Source organism: Salvia splendens, unplaced genomic scaffold (assembly GCF_004379255.2).
Source record: "Salvia splendens isolate huo1 unplaced genomic scaffold, SspV2 ctg989, whole genome shotgun sequence".
In the NCBI taxonomy this organism is placed as follows: domain Eukaryota; kingdom Viridiplantae; phylum Streptophyta; class Magnoliopsida; order Lamiales; family Lamiaceae; genus Salvia; species Salvia splendens.
In genome coordinates, this window is record NW_024599680.1 from 1 (window position 1) to 22,173 (window position 22,173).

General features: G+C 39.6%; 3 protein-coding genes across 3 annotated transcripts; all 3 read left to right on the forward strand.

The window, feature by feature from the left end:
- Positions 1-731: 731 nt before the first annotated feature.
- Positions 732-1,952, forward strand: LOC121791983 (chromosome partition protein Smc-like). The gene is made up of 2 exons (XM_042189778.1): positions 732-1,247; positions 1,362-1,952. Exons 1-2 carry the CDS (start codon positions 732-734, stop codon positions 1,950-1,952), a joined length of 1,107 nt encoding a protein of 368 aa, XP_042045712.1.
- Positions 1,953-5,710: 3,758 nt separating this feature from the next.
- LOC121791984 lies at positions 5,711-7,297 on the forward strand. Its single transcript, XM_042189779.1, has 2 exons — positions 5,711-6,632; positions 6,816-7,297. The coding sequence occupies exons 1-2, from the start codon at positions 5,711-5,713 to the stop codon at positions 7,295-7,297; spliced, it is 1,404 nt and encodes a 467-aa protein (XP_042045713.1).
- Positions 7,298-17,134: 9,837 nt separating this feature from the next.
- On the forward strand, positions 17,135-19,226 carry LOC121791989 (centrosome-associated protein CEP250-like). Its single transcript, XM_042189787.1, has one exon. It carries the CDS (start codon positions 17,233-17,235, stop codon positions 19,114-19,116), a length of 1,884 nt encoding a protein of 627 aa, XP_042045721.1. The 5' UTR covers positions 17,135-17,232; the 3' UTR covers positions 19,117-19,226.
- Positions 19,227-22,173: the final 2,947 nt, after the last annotated feature.

Sequence of the window (22,173 nt, forward strand, 5' to 3'; positions counted from 1 at the left end):
CCTTTCGCCACCACCAAAAATTAGGTCAAATTTTTTCCGGTTAAAGTAAAGGAGATGGCGAAGAAGAAAGTCTCCAATGCCAACACCAGAAGCCATCGCAGAAGCAGGACGAAACGGTGAAGTCTCTATCAATGGACTCGTCGCCGCCTCTTCCGTAGATTCGGAGAAGCTCGAGAGCCTCAAATCTCTGAATCAATGCTTGCTCAAGGAGGCGGTCAAGCGCGCCAGCAGGTTGACTCCCTTCTCCAGTCCAAAGGCTCTCTGGAGATGGAGCTGACTCGCTCGAACTCGGACAAGGAGGCTTTGGGGATCCGAGTTGGCTCAGCTTGTGTGAGCGGGTGGAGGAGCTTGGAACTTGAGAGGAGAGTTGGTGGCAGTTTATGTAGCTGTCAGGTTGGGTGTGAGAAGGGAGAGAAGATTGTTCGGGAAATGAAGGGGTTGGAGATGGAAATTAGAGAAAAGGAGAGAGAGGTCGAGGAGAGGGGTAGTACGATTGCGAGGCTGAACGCAGCGTTGAGTGAGAGCGAAGGTGCATTGGGGGTTGAGAGAGCGGCTTCGAAGCGAGTTCGCGTGGAGAGGGATGTTTTTGAAGCTAAGCTGAATCGACAAATTGAGGAGGATCTAGGGCTGAGGGCGAATCTGGCTGAATTGAGTGAAAAAATTAGGGATTTCGAAAGGGAGATTGAGAGTCACGGACTGCCTACAATGCTGTAGTGAGTGAGAGAGAAGGAATGGAAACGCGGATCAAGTTGCTGATTGAAGAGAAAGAATCGTCGGTGAGGGATTTGAAGGAGTCGAATAAACTTTTAGAGAAGCTGAAGGATGATATCAGTGTGATTGTTAGGGAGAAAGAAGAGGTTGAGAAGGAGAAGAATGGGGAGATTGGCAAAAGGAGAGAGTTGGAGAATGTTATGACCGGAATCAATGAGATGGTTGCTGGCTTGAAGAAAGAAGAGGCGAATCTGCAGAAGATCATGGCTGAGTTGGATAAGAAGTGTGCTGTGGGTGAGACAAAGCTTAGTGAGATGTGGAAGGAGACTGATCGATTGGTTGGGGAGACGAAGTTGAGTGAGAAGAGGATTAAGGAGTTGGCTGGTGAGAAAGGTGTAATTGAAAAAGAATTGAATGATGCGCGTAAGAATTTAACTGAGAGGAGTCTTGAATTGGAGGGCTTAGCTAATGAGAAGATTGTGATTTTGGAGGAGAAAAGTAGTGTGGAGGGCCGAGTTAGAGAGTTGGGAAGCCATGTAGATGAACTTGGACTGCTATTGTCGAGTTGGAGGGATCGAATGTGGCTTATGTTGACAAGATACGGAAACTTAGAATCTCAAGTTGGGTGAATAAGAGGTAAACTCAAGAAGGTTTATGTTGAAAGGGAAGGAGTGGAGCGTTGCCTCGACGAGGAGAAGCAGAATGCTCTGAAACTGAAGGCTAAGATTGAAGAAATGGAGAAAAGAATCCAGGAAAGCCACAAGGGTAGTAAGGAGGTGAAGACAGAGAAGGCTGCAATCTTGAGTGAGAGAGTGGAGTTAGAGAGCCAATGTGGAATGCTGAGAGAGGAGATTGCTTCTCTGCAAGAAACCATGGCTAAATCGCGGGCTGAATTCAAATCAATGAAGAGTAAGGCAGAGACTGCAGATGCCAACTTGAAGCTAGTGCTGAAAATGCTAAAGGGCATATCGGCCTTCTGCTCTAAAGAGGTGTGTGAGGGCGAAGCTGGCAATGTGCATGCTAATGGCGAGGGACTGAAGGTGCACATTGTGGAAATGGAGACGATAAAGAATGCTTTCAAGAGCAAAGCTGCTAAGGTGGAGGAGATGAATAGGCAGTTGAAGGCGCTGCGAAGCAGTGTGTTGGATGAGCAGAAGAAGAAGAGCTTTTGGACTATGTTATCGTCAGCCACCACGCTCTTGGCTGCATTATCCCTTGCATATGTTTTTCGTGGCCATTGAATAACATCGTTTTTTGGGGGCTCACCTCTGATTAGTGTTGGAGGCATGAACTGAATTCTGATATGCTAACTAGAGGTGAAGAGAGACGTAGTATAATAGTAGTTGAGAAATTTCGTTTATGAAGAAATAAGCAAAAGCTTTGATGCTAAAGGCAAATGTTTGAAACCATTGTGGTAGGTAGTAGATGAGTAACAACTCTTTTCTTTCATCAACTCTTTGCTTAATTTCGTTCCTCATTGTTTCAATGAAATTGATTGCGTTTTGCAGGCTTCAGTTCAAGAAATTACTCTGTTTCTTTTGATTGTTTCTGGAGTTTTAACCGACAGCTTTCGTTTAAACATTATTCTTGGTATTGAATTTTTAAAATAGTGAATAATAATTGTAAATGATGGTTATGACAGTGGAAAGAAGAACATAGCTTTCATTTTCCTAGATTAATCTCTGTGCCCAAGTGTAGCAGTGTAGTATTCTCTTCGTCTCAATTAAGTTAGGCATAGAGATTAAAAAATGTGTTAAAAAAATTGTGTTAAATAAATTAAATTAAAGTATAATATATAGGAAAGAGAAAAAAGTAGGAGAGATAAAAAGAGCGTAAATTAGATGATGAAATAAAATAAGAGTGATTTGATGTTTTTTTGTCAAAAACAAAAATGACTTAACATTATTGGTACGTTCCAAAAAAAGAATACGACTCAATTTAATTGGGACGGATGGAATAATTTTTTTTTCAAATCAGAATTGTATTTTGTCTTCAAAGTCAAAATAGTTAGTATTAGTACTCCATATAAGATGTAGCCGTTGTACAAAATGATAACGATGAGGTGATAAATTTCTCCTATTATTAATAGCCATATTATCACGTTCTTTTATTCATTTCAGCAAATTACTAAGACCATCCACAATAGCGCCCAGCCGACCGCCCAGCCGAGCGCCGGCGCTGGGCGGTTCGCTAGGCGGTCTATTGCAGTCGCCCAGCGGACGAATGGAGAGAGAAACCGCGCAGCGCTGGGCGGTTTCGTGGCGCTGGGCGGAGCGCTGGGCGATCCGCTCGGCGCTATTGCAGTGCCCGGATCGCCCAGCGCACCGCCTAGCACGAAATTTAATTTTTTTTTCCGAAACACTATATATACGCGCTTTGCTCGTCATTTTCATTCGCACTACTTGTTTTAACGAGTACTCTCTCTATCTTATTATTGTATTATTTTATTATTGTATTTTTTTTAAATTAATGTATTTTTTTTAAATTATTGTACTTTTTTAAATTTTAATAGTATTATTAAATTTTTCCCGTATATGTCTCGTAAATTAAATTTCGTATATTGTGTGATTGTTAATTATTTAATTTTGTATATATTTGTTAATAGTGATGTGAATATTATATGACTGGGCTATTGCTGGGCTATTTGCTTGTTTTGATGATATGGCAGGAGGATTTTTAGTGCTGATGATGTGGCAGTGGCTAGGCTATGACTGAGCTATTGCTGGGCTATTCTTATTGTGGAGGGCCTAAGCAATATTCTTAGCTAAAAATCGACTATAGACAAGTGAGCACTGACAAATTATCTAAGATTAATTAGTAATCTCGACACAAAAATTCTACAAAGAATTTTGATATTTTTTAAAATATTTATTTACACCTATGTAATGAATACTCCCTCCTTACCAAGATAAGCGAAATATTTTTTTAGCACGAAATTTAAGGAATTGATATTTAAAGAGTTAAAAGATAAAGAGTAAAGTGAGAAAGAGAAAGTAGAGAAGTAAAGAGATAATAAAGTAAGAGGATTGATATTTTTACTAAAATGAAAAATAACTTATTTATAATGGGACATTTCAAAAAAGGTAGCTTACTTATTTTGGGACGAGGAGAAAGTATATCTATTCGCTGTATTAGAGGTTTCATTATTTAATTATTGGAAAATTTTATACTACTAACTTTTAGATACAAACCGGCTCAACAGACATTAAATGAATAAATTTGTGAGTTAGGGAATAAAAAAAGGGCGTTAGTCAAATTACATACACGCATTTATTAGGGCACCCAACGAGGGTTGGGCACTAAAAATGACGAAGCTTCGTATTTATTCGAGATACATACTCCTACTAACTCCATTTATGGAGTATTAAATGATTCTTATCAGCAAAAATAATAAATAAGACAAAGAAAAAAAGTAAATAGAGTGTGGTTCATCGTAAAAGAGATAAAATTTATGAAAAAATATAAGAGTGGACTAGTTTTATGAGACTGATAAAATTTAATAACAATACAGTAAGATTCTTATTTGAAACAAAAGGAGTCTTATTTTTTTATTTTAGTTTCCACAAAATTTATTTATTTTTCTTTGTTATGACAAAATTTTTTCTTTTTCTTCTTTTTTTGCTCTTATTTATTCATTTATTAAATAATTCTTTTGGTAATTTTATTATTAAAACATGTAGAAAATACATACAGTTTACTGAATGGAGATATTCGGCAGATAATAAAGTGAAAAAGGTAATATTTTTATTTTTATAAATATCTCATTTTAATGTGATATTCTAAAAAGAAGAACGTGTTATTTTGATTAGGATAAAAAAAATATACTCCCTCCGTCCCGGACTACTTGCACTTATTTCCTTTCTGGGCGTCCCAAGTTATTTGCACTCTTTCCATTTTTAGTAAAAATTATCACCTACAGCCGCAATTGTTGACTTTGCTATTGTAATACCCGTTTTTTTTCTATCTTTTGAAGTTAAGATTTTTGTTTTGAGAACGAGCGAGTGATAGATCTTGACTAAAATACCGTGTTTGTCTCGATTGGTTGTGAATGGAAATAGTGAATGCTTGAGTTATTATGGTTGATTAATTGTGTGGGGTAAGTTGTCGACGAGATTGACGTGAGAGTCGTCGATGGGAAAATTTTGGGCGTTCGTTTACAATGTACTTTGAATAACACCAAAGTACTAAAATAATAAAACACCACAATTTAATCAATGTACTAAAATTATATATGTTTGGGCCTATCACTTTTGTCTATTTTTTTTAGCCCATTTATCCTTATTCAATTGGGCCTATCACTTTTTGTCTATCACTTTCTCCCTTTTCTTCTTTTTCCTTTTTCACGTCACACCACCTGACACCTTTTTTTAATCCCACCACCTTTCTTTTTTCTTTCCTTTTCCCAATCCTCACGTCCAATCACTCTCTCTCTCATCCCTCCTTTAACTACAATATTGCAGTTATACTTTATCCACCCAGCCGGGTAGATTAATGGGCATAAAATTCACCCGGCCGGTTGACTTGAAATCAAACCCTCCTGGACTTTCCATGCCTCGCGAAAATCACCCGGCCGGGTGAATTATTGGGCATGAAATTAACCCGGCCGGGTGGCCACTTTTGAGAGCTTTCTGCACAGCTTTTCACCCTCCGAGCTTCCTTCTTTGTTTCACCATTTACTCCTCTTCCTACACCATAAAACACACTTTTACAAGCATCAAACTATATAAATCATGTAAAGTTATGAGAATAACAATGTAAATTTGATTCACATCATAGACCTGGGCGTGGACGTGGAGAGGAGGACCCTGTGGACCCTCAGAATGTCGAGGGAGAGCAACCACCACCACCACCACCGCCTCCACCACCACCTCCACCCCCGCCTCAACCCAAACAATACATTGATATCTTTTTGAGGCAAAAACCCCCACAGTTTGATGGACTGGGAGAGCCGTCTAAGGCAGAGACTTGGATACGCACCCTCGAGCGCATATTTGATTTTATGGAGTGCACCGACAAGGAACGCCTCGCTTGTGGGACTTTTCAATTAACGGGGCCCGCAGATTTTTGGTGGGATACCAAGCTAAGGACCATGAACCCTGAACGCCGTGAAGCGCTTACTTGGGAGATATTCAAGGAAGAGGTGTACAATAAGTACGTTCCCATGAGCTATAGGCGAACAAAGGTAGTTGAATTCCATACTTTGAAGCAAGGGAATATGACGGTGACAGAGTACGACCGTGCACTGTGTGAAATTACTCGATATGCTCCCGAGTTGGTGGATACAGATGAGAAAATGGCAGAAAAGTTCCGTGCTGGTCTCAAGCACGAAATAAGAGTAGCAGTGGCAAGTCGCAGAGGACTTTCATATTCTGAGATTTTGGCTTGTGCATTAGATGTGGAAGAAGCGTTGCCTAAGGAGATGACAGTAGCAAATACTACACTAGTGCCACTTCAACAACATAATTTCAGAGATAAGAGGAAGTGGGATGGAGATCGGACTCCATATGATAACAAGAGGCAGCAACCCATCAGAAACCCACCGCAGTACGGAGCTCGGCAGAGTGCTCCCTATCAGAGGGGTGACTTCCGGCCTAGAGCCTCCCAGTGTGCTAAGTGCTTTAAGAACCATTTTGGGGAGTGCAGAGAAAAGAGCAATAAATGTTACACTTGTGGTGAAAATGGCCACTTCTCAAGAGAATGCCCGAGTAAGATTATGGGGATGGGAGCAGGACAGAACAATCAAGGGTTCCGTCCGCAAGTGCGGGCACTACAAGCCGAACCGAGGGGATACTTACCCGCACCACAGCAGCAGCAGCAGCAGCAACGTCGTCAAGGACTTCCCACTCAGGCAAGGGCATATGCTTTAAAAGGGAAACAGCCGACGAACCAGCAAGGGAATCAAGAGCAAGGAAACTTGGCAGGTATGGGCACGCTCCTCGACATGCCTATTGTTGTTTTGTTTGATACGGGTGCATCACATTCTTTTATATCAGCATCATGTGTGAATACTTTAGAACTGCCTATCAATAGAACCGAACATAGAATGAGTGTGACTTCACCCGTAGGATGAACTATAGATATATCACAAATTTGCTCGAATGTAGAATTTACTATGGGGGAACTTAAGCTAGTTGCACACAAATTACAAGTTATGTCGATGGGGAGTGTAGATATAATTTTGGGAATGGATTGGTTGCCTGAGAATCATGTTACCATTCGCTGCAAAGAGAGAGAGATCTCTTTTCAAAACCCGGGAAAGGAGCCAACTACATTTTATGGGATTTCTACGAATCGACGCAAGTCCATAATTTCTGCACTTCAAGCGATGACTATGATGAGGAAGGGATGCCCAGCGTATCTCGTCTATCTAAATGGAGAGGAGAAGAAAGAAAGAAGCATAGAGGATGAGGCAGTAGTGAATGAATTTCCAGATGTTTTTCCCAACGCCTTGCCAGGACCACCACCCGATAGACAGTTGGAGTTTACAATTGATTTGGAGCCAGGATCAGCACCGATATCTAAGGCACCGTACCTATGGCGCCTAAGGAATTGGAATAGCTTAAGATACAACTACAAGAGTTGCTAGACTTGGGTTTAATTAGACCCAGTGTGTCGCCGTGGGGAGCACCAGTGTTCTTCGTGAAGAAGAAGGATGGAACATTGAGGATGTGCATAGATTATCGAGAGTTGAACAAGTTGACACTAAAAAACAAGTATCCACTGCCGAGGATAGATGATTTGTTTGATCAACTCCGTGGAGCTGGAGTATTCTCGAAAATGGATTTGAGATCGGGATACCATCAACTGAGAGTCCGACGAGAAGATGTACCCAAGACGGCTTTCCGAACTAGATACGACCATTATGAGTTTATAGTGATGCCTTTCGGATTGACCAATGCCCCGGCTGTATTTATGGACCTTATGAATCGTGTGTTCCATCCATACTTAGACAAGTTCGTCTTAGTCTTCATAGACGATGTCCTTATCTACTCAAAGAACGAGGAGGAACATGAAAAACATTTGAGGACTACCTTGGAGACATTAAGGGCCGAGAAACTCTACGCCAAGTTCAGTAAGTGTGAGTTTTGGCTCAAAGAAGTGAATTTCCTTGGGCACATAGTGAGCGCAGATGGAATTCGAGTAGACCCGCAAAGGTGGAAGCTGTACAGAAATGGAAATCACCAACCACACCTAATGAAATTCGGAGCTTCCTAGGACTGGCGGGATATTATCAGAGATTCATCGAGGGATTTTCTAAGATAGCGAGGCCAATGACGCAACAACTAAAGAAGGGGATCAAAGTGAATTGGACGCCGGAGTGTGAGGCCAGTTTTCAGTTACTAAAAGAGAAGTTGACCACCGCACCAATTCTCGCTGTGCCAGAGCCAGGCACTAACTACGTGGTGTATACCGATGCATCAAAAGTTGGACTTGGATGTGTACTTATGCAGAATGGGAAAGTGATTGCGTATGCATCAAGGCAGTTGCGGCCACATGAGTTGAACTATCCGACACATGACTTGGAGTTGGCAGCAGTTGTACATGCTTTGAAGATTTGGAGACACCATCTTTATGGAGTTCGATGTGAGATATATACGGACCATAAAAGCCTCAAGTACTTCTTTGAACAAAAGGATTTGAACATGCGCCAGCGTAGATGGCTTGAGTTGGTGAAGGATTATGATTGCAGTATAAACTATCACCCAGGAAGGGCGAATGTAGTGGCTGATGCCCTAAGTAGAAAGTCTCAACCTCAATTGGCCACTTTTCTCACGAACGAAGAGAACTTGATACGAGAGTTCAGTAAAATGCGATTGGAGGTAGTGAGAGCACCCGAGACAGTGGAAGGAAGGATCGCCACCTTGGTAATGGAACCCGACCTAAGGGCTAGAATTGTGGAAGCTCAAAGACGCGATACTTTACTTGAGAAAATCCGTTCGGAAGTAAGGACAGGGGAGCAAGAATATTTTCACGAGGAGGCGGATAGTGCCCTCACAATTAAGGGCAGGTTGTGCGTGCCTAGAGACGAAGGGCTTAGGAATGAAATCATGAGGGAAGCACACGAAACACCGTATACTGCGCACCCGGGAGTACCAAGATGTATCGAGATATGAAGAGACAGTTTTGGTGGAATGGCATGAAAAAACATGTAGCGGCGTTTGTGGAGAGGTGTCTAGCATGTCAGCAAGTGAAAGCTCTACATCAACGACCTTATGGGAGACTACAACCACTTGAGATACCGGAGTGGAAATGGGAGCACATTGCAATGGATTTCGTGACAGGATTACCGAGATCCCAACGAGGAAACACTGTTATTTGGGTGATTATTGATCGTCTCACAAAATCTGCTTACTTTGTGCCGATTCGTGATACCTATGGAGCCAATAAGTTGTCTAAGATGTATGTGAAAGAGATTATACGTCTACATGGAGTACCAGTTACTATTACATGTGATCGTGATGCGAAGTTTACCTCTAGATTTTGGATGAGCCTACAACGAGAGTTAGGCACTAAGTTGAATTTCAGCACTGCATTCCACCCGCAGACTGATGGGCAATCAGAGAGGACGATACAGACATTGGAGGATATGTTGAGAGCCGTAGTGCTAGATCGAGGAGTAGGTTGGGAGGAAGTGTTGCCACTAATAGAGTTCGCTTACAACAATAGTTATCATGCGACTATTAACATGGCCCCGTATGAGGCATTGTATGGGAAGAAGTGTAGATCACCACTTTACTGGGATGAAGTGGGTGAGAGAAGAGTTCTTGGACCAGACACAGTGGAAGAAATGATTGAGATTGTTCGAAAAATTCGTGAGAGGATCAAGGAAGCTCAGGATCGACAAAAATCATATGCTGATGTTCGAAGAACCGATCTCCAATTTGAGGCAGGAGATAAAGTTTTTCTGAAGGTAGCCCCGTCAAAAGGGATAACTCGGTTCGGTGTGAAAGGCAAGTTGAGACCACGATTTATTGGACCTTATGAGATTCTTGACAGAGTGGGTACCGTAGCGTATAGATTGGCGCTACCACCAAGCTTTGGGAGAGTACACAACGTTTTCCATGTGTCACAATTGAGAAAGTATGTGTTCGACCCTAACCACATAATTCATCAAGAGGAGATGATGATTTTGAATCCGAATCTGAGTTACGAAGAAAAGCCGGAAGCCATTCTGGATCGGAAGGTGCAAGAGTTGAGAAATAAGTCTATTGCTTCGGTGAAGGTTCGGTGGAGAAATCATGGCGTTGAGGAAGCTACGTGGGAATTGGAAGACAAGATGAGGGAGAAGTACCCAGAATTGTTTGAATGATCTAAGCAAATTTCGGGACGAAATTTTTGTGAAGATGGGTAGATTGTAATACCCGTTTTTTTTCTATCTTTTGAAGTTAAGATTTTTGTTTTGAGAACGAGCGAGTGATAGATCTTGACTAAAATACCGTGTTTGTCTCGATTGGTTGTGAATGGAAATAGTGAATGCTTGAGTTATTATGGTTGATTAATTGTGTGGGGTAAGTTGTCGACGAGATTGACGTGAGAGTCGTCGATGGGAAAATTTTGGGCGTTCGTTTACAATGTACTTTGAATAACACCAAAGTACTAAAATAATAAAACACCACAATTTAATCAATGTACTAAAATTATATATGTTTGGGCCTATCACTTTTGTCTATTTTTTTTAGCCCATTTATCCTTATTCAATTGGGCTACTTTTAATATAGCCATTTATTCCTAATTCCTATTTAATTCCTGCTGTCAACATAAATCCCTTCTCCTCAACCCTTTCTACACGTTTTCTTTTCTTCTCCAAAACCTCCACTCCTAAAATCTCTCCAACAAACAAATCTAATCTCTGCATTATATATCTCTCCCTACAACTGCATCTTTTATCAGACATTTCATAATTTCTAGTGCAGTTTTCTTCCCTTCCAACCAAGGTATAATCTTTCACTTCAATTCAGTGTAAACCACTCTCTAGACATTAAATCCATAACACCATTTTGTTTTGTCACAGTTGAAAGGGAGGAATCGAGCAGTCTGTAAATCCAAATTCTCCCTGCAATCTCAATTTGTTCTCCTCGTTCCAAAGGTATAATTCCTAAGTTTAGAATTCCTGCATCTCATGACGTCTTCAAATACACGGTAGTTCACTGGTCGAATTTGGAACAAATTCTTGAGATGTCTGCAAATATTTGAATAATACTCTCCTCCTAAAGCTTCGATTTTTAATACCGATGGAAGTTTCCCTTTTGATTCCTCGTCGATTCAAATATAAAAATTCCCCTGTCTGCCCAAAAAAAAATGTTTGAATCGAACATATTAGAAAACTTAATAAAGGATTCAGTTTGGGGGAAAGGGGAGAGGGACTTACCGGCTGTGATTAGAAGCGCCGCCGACGACGGAGGGTGAGCTGGTTAGAGCTCAGCGGCGACGGAGGAGCAGTGATAGTAGCAACAGATGCTTTACTTAATTTTTAAGGTGGTAGATAGGAAGGGAGACGAGCTTACTGTTTCTGATTTGGATCTGTAAATTGAGAGATGAGAATAGGGATTTAGGTTCTGCATAAGTGAGATTGAGATAGACAGGAGTTTTAATAAAATTGAATGAAGAAGAAGGACGCTGGGAGACGTGGCTGGAGGCTGGGAGTTTAATAAAATTTGATGTGTTCCTTTTTAGAAAAAAAAGAGAGAGATTTTTGTTGGGTAAGGAGTGTATACGTGTAAGGCTGGGAGTATACTTTTAAATACTTTTCTTTTCTTTAATGCCTATATGTGTAGTGATGTGGGGGCATAATTTGTTTACCTCTTTTATTGATTAAATGATATGGCTACTTAATTGGTAATGCCTTGGGCCATTTTGTTTATTTGCAAGTTGGATCCATATAGAATCATTTAGTAAATGGAGGCTCGGGTACTGGGCTACGCTAGATTTTTTTAAAAAGAATCGAAATTTTGGCAGGTTTCTAAATAATTGACTTAGTTTGGTTTAGTGTCGATCGAGATTAAGGCAACTTTTGTGTTTAATTGATAAATCAGTTTTGTTGACGAATGAGCAAAGGATAATTTGAGCACACACACTTAGGATGCATGCATTATTTTAAATTAAATTATTTTGCAAAGTCTGATTTTTGCATATCATGTTATTTCGAAAAGGGTGAGCTTGTGCACGTTGTTTGCGGTGGGAACAGAAAGTGATTGAGGAGTTAAGCTGTTAAGGCGAGCTTTCTTTTTAAATAAAGACTATGTCCTAAATATATTTTGATGTGAAAAGGAGGTAAAAATGTTTGTCTTTCCATGTTTTGTGTTTTGAATGAACCTATCTGAAGTGGCTATGCCATGTATGTTTAATCGAATTCGGGTCCCAGTAGGGCCGCAAACCCTGCTCGGACTAGTGTACACCCCGTAGATCATGTGCTATCTCTTTGGAGTTGGCCGGTCTAGTGACTTGGTTCGTGGCCACGTTCCTTGTCATGTATGTTCAGATATGGTGATGGTGAATGCGGATGGAAAATGGTTGGCCAACTGAACTTGTGAAATATATGTTTTTGTGTACTTGTCTTTTAATTAAAACCCCCAAGGTCACTTGATTATGACTTGACAAACTATGTTTTGGCATGTGTCCACTGAATGCATCAAGTACTCAGCCCTGCATATTGTTTTTTCTTAATGTGCAGATTGAGCGGCAATGGACGTGGAGGATGTTGAGCAGAGTTCATGGATTGTTTCGTCATGGTTAATAATTGTTGGATTTGTCATGTCTTCATACTCGGCATTTTCCGTGTCTTGAACGCTTCCGCTAAGAGTACTTTTCTTTAGAATTGTTTATTCGTGCAGAGTCTAACTCGTTTGAAAATTGTTTATTGTCCATTCTTTATTTACATAGAGTTGGTATTATTGTTAGGATAATATTATGACGTTTTCAAAGTTATTTCAGTTATTAAACTTTTGGTCAAATGTGTATGTTTTCCCATTTCTTCCCCGCTTCTTTAATCCTCCCTAGTCGCGATCAACCGTGTTTTCTATCCTTAGAAAATGCGGGCGTGACAGAGTGGTATCAGAGCGACTTTCTTTCCGCTCTGGACCCAAGAGTCTTCTTTCTTTCTTGATCTAGATTAGTATCCCTAGATCAAAAAAATTAATTAATTATTAAAAATTAATAAATTTAAAAGTGTCAAAGGCTCAACATCCGACCATCACGCTCAACTTGAAAAGAGGTAACCAAATTTTTTGTAAGTGATTTTGAGGTAAATATTTTGGGAATGGAAATGATTAGTTGTTCATGGTGGAATTGGATTGGCGAAAAAAAATTTGTTGTGGAAACTTGTGAATATTTTTGGGAAATATTTGAACTTTAAGTGAAAGCATGCTAGTTCTTTTCCTATTGAGATTTTGAGGAACATGATGTTGTTATGTGTTGAGACGTCTGGTGATAATTGTTTGTGTATGCTCGATTATGTGGCCTTTACATGATGATTTGAGTAATGACTCGTAGATACTGAAGTATGATATTATGAATTCTTTGTGTGATTGCGGACTGTTTTGGATGAACGTTAGACCTTACATCATCGATTCTAGTTGTATGTAGCAACTCAATTATTGCTTCTCCGAGCATATTAAATGAACGTGGAACAACGAACCACAGTGAATCTCTAATATCGAAAGGATAAAAGAAAAATAATAAGTATAAACGTTTGGAAAGTGCGAATGGAAGTTTGAGTGATGATAGTTAGTGTTACATGCGCATAAGTATCTTGATTTATTATACGTATTCTATAATCGTTATATATGAAAGGTTGCGTGAAAAGTCTTGATACGATAATGTAGTGATAAATAATTGGAGCGACCATATTAATCTATGCGTTTTGAATCAGAATGCCACCGAGACGTGGACGTAGACTGATGTGTAATAATCGAGTTCAATTATCAAGTGTATTATCACACAAGTCTATTTAATAAACTCTAATATTACAGCAATACTGCAAGAATACAGTGTCGATTGTAATACTTCGAGTGTCGATCCACAGGGAAGGTAAAGATTAGTTAACTCCAAAATTAAGAAAACACATAAAAGAAAGTATTTCGTTTTGAAGATTTTGATTTCCAAAAGTTATCGACAAAATAAAGCTACAAGTTAACTAAAGGAAGACTATTCGAACGGGAAAATATGCCACTCCAAGTTGCTCACTGGGCTTGTATTGTTCTACACCTTTAACAATGAAACATAAGAAGGGATTAAAACATCAACCTAATCACGTACACTGAACATGTTTGTGACGTATAATTCACAGTCAGCTGAACTTGTGAAATATATGTTTTTGTGTACTTGGGTTCTTTTAATTAAAACCCCCAAGGTCACTTGATTATGGCTTGACAAACTATGTTTTGGCATGTGTCCACTGAATGCATCAAGTACTCAGCCCTGCATATTGTTTTTTCTTAATGTGCAGATTGAGCGGCGATGGACGTGGAGGATGTTGAGCAGAGTTCATGGATTGTTTCGTCATGGTTAATAATTGTTGGATTTGTCGTGTCTTCATACTCGGCATTTTCCGTGTCTTGAACGCTTCCGCTAAGAGTACTTTTCTTTAGAATTGTTTATTCGTGCAGAGTCTAACTCGTTTGAAAATTGTTTATTGTCCATTCTTTATTTACATAGACTTGGTATTATTGTTAGGATAATATTATGACGTTTTCAAAGTTATTTCAGTTATTAAACTTTTGGTCAAATGTGTATGTTTTCCCATTTCTTCCCCGCTTCTTTAATCCTCCCTAGTCGCGATCAACCGTGTTTTCTATCCTTAGAAAATGCGGTCATGACAGCTATACACTCATTCCTTAATCTCCGTGCCGAATAGGAAATGTGTGAGTAGTCCGGGACGGAGGGAGTACTATAATTTTACCAAAAAAAAAACATAGTATATTATATACTTCCGATGTCCCTATAAATATGTCCTAACTTCTTAGTTGTTAGTACTTTTTTAGTCCGCGATTTATTTCAATTTGACTCGGCGTGAGTTTTAAGAAATTGTTTAGCTTTGTTGAAAAAATTGAAGAGAAAAAAAATTAATAAAAAAATTTCTTTTATATATTATTTTTGTAATAAAATGTGTGTATAATAATTTAATGCAACGAAAGTCCCCTATCCAAATTGAAAAAATAAATAATTAAAATTTAAAAACACATTATATAAAATTTTATGAGATGTTATTTAATATATTAAATAAAAAATAAAAAAATTATTTTAGGAGTACTAATTAAATACTTCGTTCGTCCCATAACAATAGAGATTTTATAGATGACATGAATTTTAATGTAAAATCAGTAAAGTACGAGAAAGAGAGAAAGAAAAAGTTATTGGATTATTGTTAGAACATCAATAATAGTATAGACAAAAAACTACTCAATAATCCGCCACAACCCATATTTTACTATTTTCATATTGTATTATTTTAATTTTTTGATTTAGAAAAAAGATAATATATATTAAAATACTACAATGATAGAAAAAGAATGAAGTATTTAAATTTGTTAAAAATGAAAATGACTTAATTTTGTGGAACGAAAAAAAAAATTTATAGAATAGAAGGACTATAGCAATGGAGATAAAAAAAAAGTGAAACAATGATGAATAAAGAAAAACTATAGTACTAGTATTCCTATTTTTGTAAAAATAGAGAGTTGTACATTTTCTAAAATTTAGGTATATAATTAAAAAGAATTAATACTATTCCATAGAGATATGGGGTAAGGCCACCCGCAACGCGTCGTATTTCGTTCCTCTGTGACGGAACGGTGGTGGGACGCGTTGCAGCGTCTCGTCCCATCACCATCCCGCCGGATCGCCCGTCCCTCCGAGACCCGTTGCGAGACGTCTCGCCACGCGCTCCCGCGACGTGGCGAGCTCCCAGGACATGCGTGACGCCCACTCGCCTGCCCGCGAGTGGGATTCATCACGCTGACGCAATAAATCATTTTTTTAAAATCCGAATTAAAATAAAAAAATTAAAAATTTATAAAACGGTAATATTACCGTTTTATAGCCGCTTTCCTTTTTTTATTTTTTAAAAATTTTTTACTCTATAAATACTCCTAATTCATCATCATTTCACACACAACTACACATCTATTCTTCCCAAATCATCTTCATTTCCTCTCTAATTTTCATCTCAAATCATCTATCTTTTATTCTTCCCCCAAATTTAATCGATCTTATGGATCCGTATGAGCAAATGCGTCGAATAATGGAAGAATCACTTGAAAAAGATCGACGCCGGGAGGCGGAGGAAGCCGCGCCGCCCCAAAGACGCTCCTGGACTTACATCCATCGTAACCGGGAGGAAGCCGCCGCAAGGTTAGTCCGCGACTACTTCTGCGATAACCCGGTGTGGGGAGATACCTACTTCCGTCGCCCTTTATTTCTCCACATCGCTAATACATTGGCGGCCCGGGAAGAGTTCTTCCAAGAAAGTTTCGACGCCGTCGGCCGTCCCAGCCACACGACGCTGCAGAAATGTACTGCAGCAATCCGTCAGCTTGCGACTGGACAAATGGCGGATGTGTTCGACGAATACCTCCACATTGGAGACAACATTGGGAGAATGTGCTTGCTCCAATTCTGCAAAGGCGTCCGGGCAGCCTTCACCGACGAATTTCTCCGGAAGCCAAGCACGACAGATTGCCAGTTCCTGCTCCGCCTTCACGAAGAAGTGCACGGGTTCCTCGGGATGCTTGACATCGTCGATTGCATGCACTGGTAATAGAAGAATTGCCCGGTGGCGTGGAGAGGGTCGTACACGAGCGGCCACAAAGGCACCCACCTCACTGTTATACTCGAGGCTATCGCCGACTAACGGCTATGGATCTGGCATGCGTACTTCGGGGTCCCCGGCTCGAACAACGACATAAACGTGCTCCACCAATCCGACCTCTTCGCCGAAGTTTTGGATGATAAAACGCTGGTCATCAACTTCACCGCTAACAACCGGTGCTATAAAATGAGGTACTATCTTGCCGACGGCATCTACCCGAAGTGGCCAACCTTCGTGAAGACGTGCACTAGGCCTGTGAATGCAAAGTATGCGCTTTTTGCGCAGAAGCAGGAGGCTGCTCGGAAGGATGTGGAGCGGGCGTTCGGGGTTCTCCAAGCGCGCTTCAACATTATCAAAGCCCCCGCTCGTACGTGGTTCATGGAGAGCATGGTTGACATCATGTATTCGTGCATAATCTTGCACAACATGATTGTCCAAGACGAAGGACCCGAGGCGGGAAATTGGTTCGACCCTGAAGCCCTCGGAAGCTCAAAGCCCTCCAAAATTTAAATTTGATTCCCATACCTTTCATATCACTCTCTGCAGTCCCCTTTTTCTTATTGCTGTTACACTTCGTATTTTCGTGCGGCATTATATTCGATAACGAGTTAAAATCTCACAATAATTCAAACAAAAACCCTCAACCGTTCAACTTCAATCCTTTTCTCCACCACCAAAAATTAGGGCAAATTATTTTGCCGTTCAAGGAAAAAGAGATGGCGAAGAAGAAAGCATCCAATGCCAACAACGTCAAGCAGGACGAAACGGTGATATCGCAATCCATGGACTCGCCGCCGCCGTCTTCCGTTGATTCGGAGAAGCTCGAGAGCCTCAAGTCGCTGAATCAGATGCTGCTCAAGGAGGCGGTCGAGCGCCGCCAGCAGGTGGACTCCCTTCTCCAGTCCAAAGGCTCTCTGGAGACGGAGCTGAATCAGTCGAACTCGGAGAAGGAGGCTTTGGGATCCGACTTGGCTCGGCTTGTCGACCGGGTGGCGGAGCTCGAAGTTGAGAGGAGAGTTGTGGCAGTTTATGTAGGTGTTCAGGTTGGTGTGAAAGGAGAGGAGTTTGTTAGGGAAATGAAGGGGTTGGAGATGGAATTGAGAGAGAAGGAGAGAGAGGTCGAGGAGAGAGCGAGTGCGATTACGAGGCTGAATGGAGCGTTGAGTGAGAGTGAAGAGGCGTTGGGGGCTGAGAGAGAGGCTTCGAAGCGAGTACGCGTGGAGAGGGATGTTTTTGAAGCTAAGCTGAATCGGCAAATTAATGAGGGTTTAGGGTTGAGGGCGAATCTGGCTGAATTGAGTGAAAAAATTAGGGATTTCGAAAGGGAGATTGGAGAGTCACGATCTGCCTACAATGCTCTAGTGAGTGAGAAAGAAGGAATGGCAACACGGATCAAGTTGCTGATAGAAGAGAAAGATTTGTCGGTGAGGGATTTGATGGAGTCGAATAAGCTTATGGAGAAGATGAAGGATGAAATCAATGTGATTGTTAGGGAAAAAGAAGAGGTTGAGAAGGAGAAGAATGGGGAGATTGGCAAAAGACAAGAGTTGGAGAATGTTGTGACCGGAATCAACGAGATGGTGGCTGGCTTGAAGAAAGAAGAGGCAAAGCTGCTGAAGATGGTGGCTGAATTGGATAAGAAGTGTGCTGAGGGTGAGACGAAGCTTAGTGAGATGTGGAAGGATACTGATCGATTGGTTGGGGAGGTGAAGTTGAGTGAGAAGAGGTATAAGGAGTTGGCTGCTGAGAAAGGTGTAATTGAAAATGAATTGAATGATGCGCGTAAGAATTTAGCTGAGAGGAGTCATGAATTGGAGGGCTTGGCTAATGAGAAGATTGCGATTTTGGAGGAAAAAAGTAGCGTGGAGGGCCAAGTTAGAGAGTTGGGAAGCCATGTTGATGAACTTGGGGCTTCTCTTGTTAAGTTGGAGGGATCAAATGTGACTTATGCTGACAAGATCAGGAGCTTAGAATCTGAAGTTGGTGAGTATAAGAGTAAACTTGAGAAGGTTTATGTTGAAAGGGAAGGAGTGGAGCGTTGTCTCGGTGAGGAGAAGCAGAATGCTCTGAAATTGAAGGCTAAGATTAAAGAAATGGAGAAAAAAATCGAGGAAAGCCACAGGGCTAGTGGGGAGGTGAAGACAGAGAAGGCTGCAATCCTGAGTGAGAAAGTGGAGTTGGAGAGCCAATGTGGAATGCTGAGGGAGGAGATTGCTTCTCTGCAAGAAACCATTGCTAAATTGCAGGCTGAATTTGATTCAATGAAGAGTAAGGCAGAGATAGCAGGTGCCAACTCAGAGCTAGTGCTGAATATGCTGAAGGGTACATCCGCTTTCTGCTCTAAAGAGAAGTGTGAGGGCGAAGTTGGCAACGTGCACGTTAATGGTGAGGCGCTGAAGGTACACGCAGTGGAAATGGAGACCATAAAGAATGCTTTCAAGAGCAAAGCTGCTAAGGTGGAGGAGATGAATAGGCAGTTGGAGGTGCTGCGGAGCAGTGTGATGGACGAGCAGAAGAAGAAGAGCTTTTGGACTATGTTGTCATCGGCCACCACGCTCTTGGCTGCATTGTCCCTTGCATATGTTGCTCGTGGCCATTGAAACAACTGAGTTTTGTTATGCTAACTAGAGGTGAAAACAAACTATGATGAGGTAGTATAATGGTTGAGAGATCTGGTTTATGAAAAAATAAGCAAAAGCTTTGAAGCTAATGGCAGTTTGATACCAGGGGTAGTGAGTAGATGAGTAACTACCCTTTGCTTTCATCCAGTGGCGGACACACACCCATTAGGAGAGGGGCTTAAGCCCCTCCCAAACCTTTTTTTTAATATATTTCTACTTCAAAAATATTTAAATTTTCTTTGAAAGTAACCTCAGCCCTCACCAAGTTAATATGTTAGATGTCTAAATTTTTGGAATTTAACTGGAAGGAGGGGCTGAAATTGAAAATTGCAGCGAAAAAATGTATATAACAATGGTCGCCGCTCTGTTGGGGTTGGGAAGAAGATGGAAATAACAAAAAAGTTGATTAATGAATATAAAATAATAATAGTAATAAAATCAAGAAAGGCAATCCCTTATCCCTATTGAAACGTGTTCCACTTTTCATAACAGTATAAGTATAACGCTTAAATTTGAAATCGTTTCCACAAATTATACTTGACTAACGATTTTATGGCTATTCTTTACCACTCTAATTGGTGAGTCCATTTTTTCCTTTTTCTTTTGTCAAAGTTACTGTATTACATTTGTAAGATTAATTTACATAGTATTTATTTTATGGTTTATTGAACTATTTAAAAGGTTTTTGTGTGGTTTTCATAATTTTAATTTCTTATAGAAAGTAAACTACATTTCTAGGAGTAAAGTTTACATTTTTAATTAATTTAGTAATTTTTTCTTGTATAGAAATGGAATATTTTTTTTTTGAAAAAATGCGAAAGGGTAATTATTCATCTTCTATCTTCTCTAAGTGCTAGAATTGTTGAATTAGTGGAAATTAGTATGCAAGAAGTTGAATTGGATTTGAATTATAGTATTTATGTTGGCACTTTATGTATTAAATATTTATACAATTTTATTAATGTTATTGGGATTTTTAATATATATATTAATTTATATATTAATATAGTATATATTAATATTGATAATGAAAAATCTTAGTAAAGCCCCTGCTAAAATTTATTTCTGCGTTCGCCACTGCTTTCATCTCTTTTATGCAGTTACTCTTTGTCTAAGTGATGCTGCTTAATTTCGTTTCCTGTTTCCTGTTTCAATGAATTTTGTTTACTACACTAACTTTACTGTATGTGTGTGTGATGCCACCAATTCGGTGAAATGCTGTTGATAATAACTTCTGCGCTTACTCGAGCAAGTTAGATCACACATGGCACTCCCACATCTGCGCTTACTCGAGCACATCGTCGAACCATTGACGACGCCACATGACATTTCCAATAATTTTAAAATTAAAAATACGAAAAATGGACATAATTTCTTTGTATTCAATTGTTATATAGTGGGAGTAATGAAAACATGTGAATGATGTTCCTCAATATTTAAAGGTTGTTAATGCCCTTACAACGTATACTTTTATATCCCTAATTTTAATGTTTTACATAAACCATATCTAATTTATGGTGTCTTTCCAAAACCTAGAATTTGACAAAACGTTTGATTTACCCCCGTTCTCAACAACGACAAATCTTTGGTGTATTATAGTTTAATTAAGATAAATTATTTTTGGGTTATTCATATTTTGTACCTGAATATTGTGAATTTTAAAGAGCAAAGAACCCAACGAGCTGACTCATTAACATATAGTCCAGCTAAGAACCCAACGAGCTGACTCATTATTTAACTTTAGATTATAATCAATTAGGATATAAATCAAATTATTCACAAAACTGAAGATTTTTTTAAAAGAAGATGTAAATCATAGACATAGTAAAAAAAACTGAAAATTATGAACAACATGATTCCCTATAGGCTTATTATTAAAAAATAGTGCTAATTTAGAAGTTACCAAGGTAAGAATGCGAGTGTACTAATATTTCATTCAAACAAAATAATGTAAAGGACTATCGAAAGCCAAACGCCTCGAGACAGAAAAAATCAATGATAAATAATACTAGTAGTACTACTATTTAAGAAAAGGAATGGTTGCTAAGTGCTTCAATGAAGAACACTACCCTCCCTAAACCACCATCCACAAGTTAAACTGAACTACTACTTCAGATAACATGCCACACATTATATGCCTAATGAATGAAATAATGCAGAAATGTAGTCTCTCTCTCATTGCACTTAGTGTACTTGATCAAAATGCCAAAGAAGAAAGAAGCAGATTGGCAATGCTCCTCAAATACTAAGAGCACAAATTCCTAGCTAAAGAAAATAACTTGATAAATTGATTCCTAGAAGTTACCTTCCTAATCACTACTGACATATGCGTACTTAGAAGGGCTCAGAAAATCAAAACCAAAGATAAAACCTAAAGAGGTAGGTCAAATATATTGCAACTAAAAAAATTCTGATTTCCATCTCTTTATTAGTGGGTATGGACATCTAAACTCATAGCACAGGCCAGTACACATGTTCCTACTCACGAATTTCACGTCATGTAGCGTGGAATACGAATGGTAGAACACAGTGCCAACACAAAAAAAATCAGAAAGAAGCGCCTCGGGTCAGTTGATATATAGCACAAGCATATCTACTTCCTATTCGAATAAGAGGGGGGGTGGTTGGCTGAGCTTATGAGCTCCTCAAAACAGCCTATAAGCTCTAAGCTCCCCAAAAGTAAGTTACTCAACCCCAACTCATTTTTTAAAATAACTCTACTATGATTTGTTATCTCCATAGCCTTATACACCTCTCCAATTTGATATCTCTAGCTCACAACATATTGACAACTTATAATCTTTTAACACAATACATCCAATACCTTGAAGCTTTTAAGCTCTCTAAGATAACCTTAACCAAACATCACATAACAACATAAATGATCCAGCTTTATTCAACATCCTGAGTTAAACAGAAAAGCCTAAATCCCACATAACAAAACTCAATCAAAGTCATAATTCCCAATATGAAGTATAGCAATAGCACTAACAAACAGTAAAAGACAGATACTTTAAGGCAATTGAATTTCAAATC

Bases quoted from the DNA above. Each gene is read 5' to 3' on its own strand.
- LOC121791983 (XM_042189778.1), top strand. From the start codon at position 732: ATGGAAACGCGGATCAAGTTGCTGATTGAAGAGAAAGAATCGTCGGTG. The intron at 1,248-1,361 runs GTAGATGAACTT...AAACTCAAGAAG, and splicing joins TTAGAGAGTTGGGAAGCCAT to GTTTATGTTGAAAGGGAAGG.
- LOC121791989 (XM_042189787.1), top strand. From the start codon at position 17,233: ATGGCGAAGAAGAAAGCATCCAATGCCAACAACGTCAAGCAGGACGAA.
- LOC121791984 (XM_042189779.1), top strand. From the start codon at position 5,711: ATGGAGTGCACCGACAAGGAACGCCTCGCTTGTGGGACTTTTCAATTA. The intron at 6,633-6,815 runs GTATGGGCACGC...GCTCGAATGTAG, and splicing joins AGAGCAAGGAAACTTGGCAG to AATTTACTATGGGGGAACTT.